At 38.2% G+C, this 11810-nt stretch overlaps 1 protein-coding gene across 1 annotated transcript; it reads right to left on the reverse strand.

Moving 5' to 3' along the window:
* Positions 1-8137: 8137 nt before the first annotated feature.
* Positions 8138-9663, reverse strand: LOC135699330 (uncharacterized). The gene is made up of 2 exons (XM_065219579.1): positions 9047-9663; positions 8138-8985 (listed from the first exon to the last, which is right to left on the reverse strand). Exons 1-2 carry the CDS (start codon positions 9476-9478, stop codon positions 8200-8202), a joined length of 1218 nt encoding a protein of 405 aa, XP_065075651.1. The 5' UTR covers positions 9479-9663; the 3' UTR covers positions 8138-8199.
* Between the last annotated feature and the right edge of the window lie 2147 nt (positions 9664-11810).

An 11810-nucleotide genomic window follows, 5' to 3' on the forward strand; every position in this document is an offset into this window, starting at 1 on the left:
TTGATTAAACATTTTCCGAGTCAGTTTCCTTACACGGGGAACCAGAACTACCCAACGGTTGTGTTCATTAAACTTACTTTAGAGTTAATGCCTCTCAATTGCTCTCTAGTTGTTGTCAAAAACGAAAAGAGCAAAACAACCCAAAATTGAGTTCTATTCACCTAACTCGACAGTTCCGTGCATCAAGTTAAAATTGAATAAGTTGTGTAAAACTTAATTTTGAGTAGTTTGAACTTGACGTTGAGTGAAAACAACTTAAAAGTAAGTAATCCTGTTTACATGCGAGCGAATGACAACAACTCAAAATAGAGTAGGCGCTAGAACTCTAAATTGAGCTGGTGCACGGAACTGCCAACCCTGGGAGAAAAGAACTCAAAAATAGGTACTTGTTTCTTTCCGTGTAGATTTTCTAATCTAGTACACTACCATGAAACATTTCTATCCGTTGATCTCACCTTGATTGGACAACTGTTGTTAAAAGCATGCAATATATTTTTTTTGTTACTGAATAGAGGTATTTTCGAGATCTGTGTGTTAATTCTTCTTTCCAGGAAACTACCCCCCGCTGCGAGATAAGAATAATAGACATTCCAGTTTGTTTTCATGATATCTCTGAAGATTTCTTTTATAATGTAATTCACTGTATATTCAAATAATATACGAAGCTACCAATGTAAAGGTGTGTCCATATATTAATTTGGGTATTTCTACAAGCATCATCACAGGGTATCGTTTCTACACTGAAAGAAATCAACCTTTTAATGAGACGTTTGCGTGTAGCAAAAACAAATTAAAAATTAAGGCCAATTAGGGTCCATCCATAAATGACGTAGCATATTTCTGACCAATTTAGAACCTCCTTCCAATCGTAGCTTTTCATACCATTCATATTATACACACCAAATTTAAATCGCTGAACATCAGCAAAATTTTGCTAATTTTAGACTTGATGAAAGATCAGCAAACGTTCCAGCAAAATAATGCTGCTGATTTTTTCAGCAATTCCAACTTCTGTCAAAATGACAACCTTTTACTGAAAATCAGCAATATTTCTTTACTGATCTTTCAGCAATTAAAAATGTTGACGTTTGGCAGCATTTTGCTGATTAAACAATTAAATTCAGTAAATCAAATTTGTTTTCACTATATGAGCTTCCAGCTTCTGTAAATATACGAATAATAAAGATAAAATCGCCAGACTACTTTCCAAGTATCATTTATTAAATATAACCAGTGTCCGAGCCAGTGTCCTTACCTACATAATTTTATCTATTTTGTAGTTTTTTTTTAGCTCTTCTTCCTCCTGTGGTTTGAATGGTGGTGTACGAATGCAAAAATACTTGCGACTGTGATGCTAACAGTTTGACAGCTCTTTTACTGGGTGTAAGTTTATGTTAGCTGATGTTTTCAGTAAAAATATCGTTTGCTGTTTTTCAGTAAAGCATTCGATTGCTGGATGATCCAGCAATCCGTTTTACTTATATTGAAAACTTAAATTTGGTGTGTATAGCTGGTCACAAATTATGAAACTCCTCTACCCCCTCACATGCTACGTAATTCATGCATGTTCCCTTAGGCGTAAATAGGTCAGACATTAAGAAATTTAAAATAGCGACAGATTTTATTCTGGAGAATAAAATAAAATATCGATTCAACGCAAAAATAGATCGCTCCAATTTTTATTTCTTCCATTTTATGGAGGGGGAGGGGGCAATCCCATTTCAGGGTAGAGATAGCCCATATTTACGTCAATGTATTTTTGATGTAACCTACGTTTTTTTTATAATTTTAAGACAAAACCACTCTATTTTGAGTTGTTCTCATCGATCGTGCTGGAAAATTCTATCCCCCTATGAGTCGACACTTGAAACTGATACTAATGGTATGAAACATAGAATCCACGCAGCATAAGTTGTACCATAAATGGCATACAAAATTTATGGTGATGGTGTCTAGTGACAAATAGCCGAACTAGCAAGTTGTGTAACAGATAAAGATTGCACACAAGTAAGTTTACGAATAATGTAATACAGGTATCCCCCGAAGAACGCGAGTAAGCAATCTTGCTACCTGGACTTGGACAGTGAAGATTGCTGACGGACACATTGGCGTAAGTTAGCAACGAAGCAGCCCAAACGGGGACTGTGAAGAATGCTGACGACAATTTTAGAGCGGATGGCAACGATCGATGCAACTTGGCAGATTACGGCGTGAAGCACAAGCAGCGAAAAAGTTTTATTTATTTATTTATTTGTCGTCAATCAGTGTAGACCGTTTTACAATTGTTGTCTTAAGAGCTATGTTTACAATTTTGTCTTTGTTTATATTTTTTATAATATGTCTTCAGAACAAGTTAAAACATTACTTCTAGCTGACGTTATGCGAGGAATTAAAATATTGCTTTAATTTGGTTTTTGTCATTGTAAAGTCAATGTTATCGCAGTGCTTATTATATGTATCCATCATTTGGTTCAAGGGTCCAAATTTGGCATAATTCGTACGATGACGATTTGTAGCAAATATATTTCTATTTCGTAAATGCCTAGATGGTGTATATAAATTTAAGGATGACAATAGTTCAATTGAATCAATTCGATGTGATACGATATCGTTTACGAAAGAAATCATAGCAAATTCACGACGTTCTTTTAATGTTTGGATATTTATGAGCATACACCGAGCTGTGTAAGATGGCAGAGGAAATACAGTCCAACCAAACTTGCGGAGTGCATACAATAGAAACTGCTTTTGAACGGACTCTATTCTTTCTCCGTGTTTTATAGAAAAAGGAGACCAAACTTTGCTGCAATATTCTAATATCGATCTTACATAAGCAATGTACAATGTTTTTATCGTATACGGATCGTGAAAGTGCAAGGAGAGCAATGTGACCTGTAGTTATAATCAATTATCAAATAAAGTTCAGTTCATTTTAGGCTAGCGTGCGGTTATCACGTCCGTGAAATCTTATCTCGCGTCATCCACTGAGTTGCACCCACCGCTTTTTCTCCCTTTTAGGGCACAGACCTGTTGGTCCATATTTATCGCTTTTTCTCGGCGGGGTTTCACCCAGTCAGTCTGATTTTTTGCATGTGAGTAGTGCAACTATTGTAGAACCAGGGTTCTGCATTTTCGAAACAAAGAAAAGAAAATGAACTCTCGGCAGAATCGCTTCATTTTGAGCAATATCATTTTCGTGTAAGTCATCGTGTTTCTTGTTATGGAGTCACGATGATAATTCTTCTTTTCAAGCATGACTGGACTATCGCTTGTCTCGTTCGCCAAGTGCTTCAGTTCATTTCATTTGAAGCAAAGACTTATTTCAATTGACGCAATGAATGACTCGAAAACTGCTTCCTTCGTTTTTTTTTCCACTTTCACTTCTATTCGGGTCTCATTTGACTTGTCACGACCTGACGACGCAGGCATCAAAATATAGTATCCGGATAGTATCCGCACAAATCGGTTGCCGATGGCATCCGGATTATATATAGTAATAATATATTATTTTATATTCAACGAAAATTTAACTAGCCATGCCATTCTGGACTCCAAGTTGGCGACCATCGGAGTCAGAGAAAATCTCAAATACCCTACAATAGGGTATTTTCGGAACGGGGATGCCGCGTAGACGCTGAAAATCGATACTCGACGCCATTTTGGAGTTCAAGATAAATAGTGGCCATTGATTTTATGTAGTGTTAAATACCCTAAGATATGGGTATTTTCGGAACGGGAACAACGCGTAGATGCCAAAAATAGATATCCAACGCTTTGTTGGAATCCAATATGGCGGCCATCAGGATTCAGAAAGTGTCAAATATCCTACAATATGGGTATTTTCGCAACGGGGACGACGCGTAGATGCCGAAAATCGATATTAGCGCCATTTTGGAATCCAAGATGATGGCCATCAGGGTTCAGAAAGTGTCAAATTAGTAGGGTATTTGACACTTTCTGGGCACAGTAAAACATCGTCGTTAAAACATTACCATCTGTTGAGTACACTGTGGTGGGCACTACGCTCAACATATGGCGGTAGTGTATAAACGTAAAACGCAAGGGAAGTGACTATGCACACCACAGGTGGCGGTACTCCCAAGTAACAATCAAAATGCTTGAAAGATTTATTCTTATTTTATTATTGTTTTATCATAGCATCACTGGCAGCCTATGGTTGTATGATGGTTTTATGTGGCGGCCTTAAAATTAAGCATTTAAGAAGTTTTTGAAACTATTTTATAACTACCAAATTAAAACTCAGCCTTTATAGTTTTAACTATGGCTGTAAGGTGGTTCTGTATTCCTCTTTAAAACTGAAGAATAAAACATGCAACTAAGATTTGTAACATATTTTTTCATGACCATTATAAAACTTAAAGCACTAATTATACTTCATTATAACCACTATAAAACTATCATTCTTATCAGAGGCCTAAGATTTACAGATAGGTAAAACATCATAACAATAACAAAAAATACTCTATAAATCGTTACAAATAACCTTAAATTTCATTATGAGTGCGTGGAAATTATATAAATCGAGTGGAACGTTTAGAAGAAAAGTGAAGATGCATTTTCGAAAAATAATGGATTCGTCGACGCAGAACAGCATCATAATAAATGAACATCAAGCTATGGATGCAACGCCATCAAATCCAGTTGTTCCGGATGCTGAAAATACAATACTGGAAAAATTCGATACCAGGAATGATGTTGGCACTTATGTCGACGCACATAATCAAATTGATTTAGATTTGACAGATGAAAACCTTTTCAGTGCTTCTGAGTATGAGGAGGAAGAGACGATTGCTAATGTGGAACTGCTGGAGGATCTACAGTTGTGGGCTCTCGCACACAACATAAGGCACAGTGCAGTGAAAGAGCTCCTAAAAATATTAAATAAGTGGCTTTCCGATACGCTTCCGCAAGATCCACGAACCCTTCTTAAAACTACGCAGGCAGTTTCACTGATTCCGGTTGGAGATGGCCAGTATTGGCATCACGGCTTTAAACCATGCATTGAAAAAGTTTTTAGTGGAATAGTGGAGCCAATAAGCATTTCCATAAAGATAAATATGGACGGTCTACCTGTCTACAAGAGTTCTAAGGACGAGTTTTGGCCCATCCTTTTCAATATCGTTGAACATCCCTATATCAAACCTATGGTTATAGGGATCTACAGTGGAAAACACAAACCAACGGATTTAAACAGCATTCCTGAACCCGTTTGTTGAAGAAATGAAGGACGTTTGTGAAAAAGGTTTATTGGTCAATGGACACAAAATTACCATAACTATTCGATGTATCGTATGCGATTCACCGGCTAGAGCCTTTGTAAAGGGTAGGTAATATTACACTTGGTATATGAACATAGCATTAAATTTTTATTTTATTTTTATTCAGGAGTAGCGAATTTCAATGCTCAGAATGGATGCCAAAAGTGTTGTACGCAAGGAGAATATTCGTACGTATCACATACAAATTATTATCCCCAGACCGATTGTCCAAAGCGAACTGATGTCGGATTTCGAAATAAAATCTATGGAACTCATCACAAAAACGACTCACCGTTGCTGAGGCTTCCAATAGACATGGTCAAGGATTTCGCAATAGGGGATTCGCTTCACCTAATTGACCTTGGCATTATGAAGAAATTACTACTTGGATGGCGAGATGGAAAAGTTGGCACTTATAGAACGAAGTGGCCAGCTCAAGTAACAGCCGAGATATCTAAAAAACTGTTGCAGCTTCGGATGCCTGTAGAGATACACCGATCGATTCGTGGTTTGGATTGTCTTTCTCATTGGAAAGGTCTGGAATTTCGTACATTCTTGCTTTATGTTTCTATTGTCATCCTTAAACCTGTACTGCCACCGGATGTATATGAACATTTTCTAGTGTTTGTGCAATCACCATTTGTTCGTCAGAGGTGTATTCTTCAATGCTTGATTTAGGACACCTGTTGTTAGCACACTTTATTGAACTGTTTAAAAATGTGTACGGTGAAGATTAAAGGGTGTCCACGATGAAATTGCCACACTATGAAATTGCTCTAACTTTTTAACCGTTGGGTAAAATCTAATGAAAATTTGGGTGGATTTAGTTCATAGTGCATTATTTACATCCTGCAAGTTTTAAAGTCCTGTGATCAAAACTCGCGGAAATGGAGTCGAAAGAACAGCTCGTGCGTGATAAAATCTTGCGCATTCATCACGAGAACAAGGATCTCTCGCATCGTTCCATCGCTAAAACGTTGGGAATCGCGAATTCCACGGTGTCGCGAGTGATTAAGCGGTTCGAGGAACGGTTGACCACCGATCGGAAGCCCAGAAGTGAAGGAAAAAGTATTCCGTACAACACCAAAAATCACAACCGCGTAGTTGGGGCCTTTAACCGAAATCCGAACGCCTCCGTTAGGGATGTGGCTAAGAAGCTGCACCTAAGCCAAAGTTTTGTCCAGAAGGCCAAAACTAAGGCTGGGCTTCGAACGTTCAAGGTACAAAAGGCCCCTAATCGCGACGAAAAGCAGAATCAGTCCGCCAAAACCCGTGCCAGGAAGTTGTACCTCAACATGCTGACGAAAGTTGAATGCTGCATCATGGACGAAGAAACATATGTGAAGGCCGACTTCAAACAGATCCCCGGCAACCTGTTTTTCACGGCCAAGGATAAGTTCAGCGTTCCGGAGCATGTCCGCACTCAGAAGATGTCCAAATTTGCGAAGAAATTCCTGGTTTGGCAAGCCATCTGCACGTGCGGGAAGCGGAGTGCACCTTTCGTGACCCAGGACACGATGAACGGACAGGTGTACATAAAAGAGTGCCTCCAGAAGCGGCTGCTTCCTCTCCTGAAGGCCCACAACGTCCCAACAATCTTCTGGCCGGATTTGGCCTCTTGGCCTCATGCCACTACTCCAAGGACGTGCTGAAGTGGTATGCGGACAATAAGGTCAATTTCGTGCCGAAAATTTTCAACCCTCCCAACACTCCGGAGCTCCGCCCCATCGAGAAGTACTGGGCGATTATGAAGCAGCACCTTCTTAAACGACCTAAGGTAGTGAAGACAGTCGAGGAACTGAAGAAAGTATGGGTTTACATGCAAAAAACGGTTGATTCACAGGTTGTGCAGAATCTTATGGCCGGGGTTAAGGCCAAGGTGCGGGCATTTGCGTATGGACTGTAAATAAAATACGAGTAAAATGGTAAAATGAAGTTTAATAGTTATTTCTCAATCCCTGAAAATTTGATGGCAATCGGATGAAAACTCGAATTTTGCGAATCAATTTTGTGTGTGGCAATTTCGTCGTGGACACCCTTTATATAACGAGCAATGTTCATAACCTCATACATTTGGTCGATGACGTGAAGCGATTCGGTCCATTGCATAAATTCAACGCTTATCCTTTTGAAAGTAAGCTGTTTGAGATCAAAAACCTGATTCGAACCGGTAGTAAACCGTTAATACAGATCGCTAAACGCCTGAGTGAGTTGAATCATGTTACCAAAAACGCCAATTTAACTCCTAAATCTAACCAACCAGTTTTAAAAAACGAGATCTTTTCGCAATCGGCAAACAATGATCGAAGTCAAGCAAATTCTTCAGGCAACCCCAGAATATTCTCTAAAATACAATTGGAAAATTTTTCGTTGAGCACCGATCACAATAATAAATGGTTCTTAACAACTGATAATCATATAGTAGCTTTGAAGTGTATAACTGAACAGCATGGATTAGTTGAAATAACAGGTTCTAGCTTAAATCGCTTAAAATCCTTTTTCGAGACACCGATACGATCAAATGTACTTAATATCTATCAATCTGATTGTAAATCCAGTTCTGTAAAACCGCATGATCTTTCAAAAGTTAAATGTAAAATGGTCTGTATTCCCCTTAATGATACTGATTCTGTTTTTTCCCACTGCTGCATACTTTGTGAACAAGTCTTTCATTAGAGAAAAAATAAAGAATAAAACCAAGAACGAGTCAAATTTATTTTAATCGATAAAACATTACAGATGAAAAAATCTGCTACCACATCTCCAATCAGGTCCATTAAATACATAGGTAGATGTGCCAGTTACGGCTATACGTGCCTATCATGGTGTGTTCCTGTCATGGCCTATAGGATTTCCACAGGCTATAACTGGAACAAACCCTTAATAGGAACGTATAACCATAACTGGTGTATTTACCCTATTATTGAGGATTCTGTTCAGCTTGCTGTTGACGGGCATTATACACTAAATTTTTCGGACGATTCTTATGCTTGGATACTGTTTTAGCTAGCAATCTTTGCTTGCTGTTTTTCAGTACCCGTTTAAAAAACTCTTCACATTTGATAGCTGTGAAGTCGTTATCTGCCTGCAGGACCAGCTTCAAAAACAGCTGTCGAATTTTCTTGTACATCATAAACGGAACTTTAATCTGCGGCTCAGACTCTCCATTTGACTCTTCAGCAGCAGCATTGTCTCTCGAGATCCCTGTCAATGAACAGGTCGTTAGAAACTGTCGAGTCATAAAATGATCAATTAATCGATAACAGCAGTCAAGGCCATCCTCTTTTCCGGTTTTACCACAAATGTGGCTCATGGTCTTGACGTATTTGACCATGACGGTGTCATCATTCAAACTCTTCTCCAATTCATTCAGCATTTCCAGTGATTCAATAGGTTTCAACAATACATCTGAATGGACTCCTGTGGCGTTTCCAAGAGAGCCTGATTCGATTTGCAGGACCCTATCATTGATGTAATCCATGCTGGCTTTCAATTGAGCGAGGCTGTTGATTATTTTTGCCTGATTACCAATAATCAATGTTTGGTTCGATACAACGTCCTCCAATGATACTGACTGATAGCTGATGTTGTTGTCGATCGACTGAATCAAAACTCTGCCTCCACTTGTATTTTCTCCAGGATCTTGTTCAATTTGCGGTACGTATACAAAATTCTGCATGGCTCCATCGGACAGCTGCAAAGTAACCTAAAAGGAAATTTACGATTAGATAAATTGAGAATAAATCACATATTTTAGTTTAACTTACCGAAGAGTCTTGAACTTCGTCTTGCACTGGTTGAAGGTAATCCGTTTGGATTTCAAGCGGGACATTAGGATTAGCAGGCGTGAGGAAGTCGTTGAAGTTTTTCGGCACATGTTTTGTTACGCTCGAATTTGAGACACCGTTTTTGCGTGTCTTTTTGGCAGGAACCATAATCCTCTCTTCTGCCTCGGTATCGGAAAGCGGTTCCATCTTTTCAAGTTCTGCTTCTGCCTCCAGCCTGGTGCGGTATTCTCGCTTCTTGGTGCACTCCATCCGTTGCCATTTGGACGTGGGACGCGAATGTTCATCACGCAGCAATTTAGCAGCACTTGTTGCCTTTGGCCACCATAATTTATTCTCTTTCTCCCAGCCCGAAGGGACAACACTGAGGCACTGCTCACCGTCTTCGAATGTTTGAACAATCTTGAAGGGCATGCTGTGAATTACAAATATTAATGTTAGATAATAATGGCACAAATTAATTTGAAAAACTTACTTGATTTGAGAGCTGGTTTCCCTTTTGTTTTGCTTACAATCAAACCGATGGTTGCTGTGATTAAAGCAGAATGGTAGCGGCCTAAGATGAAGAGGAGACAATAGGGGGCCTTTTATGAACCATATTTTTTTTGTAAATCGCGAACCAGTGCCTGATTGGTCGGGCGATAATTTTTACAACAGGGCATCTATTTTCTTGTATTTTGAAAGTCGACTGCGTCGCCCATAATTAAATAGTTTTTGCACGGTCTTTTCCGCGAGAGAAGAAGAAACCGTCACAGACAAAAAAAAGCCATTTGTCTCCTCTTCCTCTTAGGTAGCGGCAGTGGAAGTCAATTAATGTGTTTGTTTTGTTTTGATTCTATACGTAATATAACCAGCAAGCAATCCATACAACCAACATAAAACTTAACGCTCTCAAGACAGACTAGGAAATGCTAAGATATAACAGTTAGCTTTATGTTATGCTTTAAAATTCTATCCTAGGAGAGTGTGTCATATTGAGGCATTTCAGCGGAGCGACAAGTTATATAGTAAAAAAATGTCGCCGTAGGAGAAAATTTTACATAATATGACGAAGCATTCCCTGGATGGATAGGAAAAAACACAGTCATACAACTATTTATAATGCAACAATATGTGTCTGGTCATTGTTCAACGGCAGAAACATTTTTTTTTTCTTAAATTGAATATATTTTAATGATTTTTCAAAATACGGTGCTAATGTAATCGAAATAAAAATATTCCTATATTTTAATATATATGAGGCGCAGTGAATTTATGCTACTATTTAGTATAATATTCACCATAAATAATAAACGGCATGATCTCAAACGTATTCAAGTGGATTAAAAATGGTAATTAAACCGTCTTATTTTCAATATGCTAGAATATATTGTTTTACACATTGACATTAATTATGATTTCATATATCGAACATCAAAAGAATAAAACCATAATAAAATTATAATCAATGCAACCCATCAACCAAATAAATCCAAATTAAAACCATCAAAGTCATCAAAATGTTTTGCATATGAAGTTTTATCAACTTTTTCAGGAGCTATTTATGCAGTTGTAACATAGCTTTATAGTAGACTTCAAGAGGTTGGATTGACTTTCTGGCCAGGAAAAAGCATACCTTTTCTACAATCACGTGAAGTATATAATATAACTGATATAAAACCGATGCTCCTAAGCTGGTTCGCATATCAAGTTTTAATGGTTGCATTACAACTGGGCCAATTGGCCATGAGATGGCTGTATAGCGGTCATCAGGAGGTTGTTAAAACAATGTGGTCGTCAGTAAAAGTTTTATAATTTGGCTTTATCAACTGCTATAAAAGTTCGATAAAACAAAAATTGTTGCTTGGGCTACCAACTACGATACTTATAAATTGTCCGTTAAATGCTTATTCGATAAACAACTTGTGAGTGCTATGTCTGTTTGTTTGTGATATGAGTATTTTTGGAACGGGGACGACGCGTAAATGCTGAAAATCGATATTCGATGCCATTTGTAGGCTTTTTGACACCTCTTCTGAAATCGGAAGCCACCATCTTGAATTTCAAGATGGCGTTGGACATCGAAATCTGGCTTCTAGATGTCAGTCCGATTCAGAAAACCCACATTGATCGGTATTTGACAGTATTTAACAGTTTTTCTGAACCAAAGTCGCCATCTTGGATTTAAAGACGGCGTGACATCAATTTTCGGTATCTACGTCTCATCCCCATTCTGAAAATAAACACTAAGTGACTATTTGACACTTTTCCACAAATCGGATGCCGCCGTCTTGGATCACAAAATGGCGTCTGATATGGATTACCGTCTTCTAGACGTTACCCTGATTCTAAAAAAAACCGGTTATATGGGTATTTGAGAGAATTTACAACTTTTTTTCAAACCGGAAGCCATGGATTTCAAAATGGCGTTGGATATTGATTTCCAATCTTCAGACGTCACTCTGATTCCAAAAATACCTATAATGATGGGACGGCATCAGCATTTCCCATTTTTCTGAAATAGGAAGCCACCATACTGGATTTCAAAATGGCGTCAGATATCGATTTCCTGCCTCTAGACACCAGCCCGATTCCAAAAATACCTATATTGATAAGTATTTGACAATATTTCCCACTTGTTCTGAAATCGGATGCCGCCATCTTGGATTTAGAAATGACGTCGCATATCAATTTTCGATCTGTAGACTTCATACTGATTACGAAAATACCAATATTGATTTGTATTTGACTGTTTTACCACTTTTCG

Source organism: Ochlerotatus camptorhynchus, unplaced genomic scaffold, assembly GCF_037179485.1.
Source record: "Ochlerotatus camptorhynchus isolate MF236.1 unplaced genomic scaffold, CSIRO-AGI_Acam_v1.1 ptg000107l, whole genome shotgun sequence".
Taxonomy (NCBI): Eukaryota; Metazoa; Arthropoda; class Insecta; order Diptera; family Culicidae; genus Ochlerotatus; species Ochlerotatus camptorhynchus.

Excerpts from the sequence above, each read along its gene's own strand:
- LOC135699330 (XM_065219579.1), bottom strand. The coding sequence starts at position 9,478 with ATGCCCTTCAAGATTGTTCAAACATTCGAAGACGGTGAGCAGTGCCTC. Across the intron at positions 8,986-9,046 it reads ACGAAGTTCAAGACTCTTCG|GTTACTTTGCAGCTGTCCGA; the intron begins GTAAGTTAAACT and ends ATTTCCTTTTAG.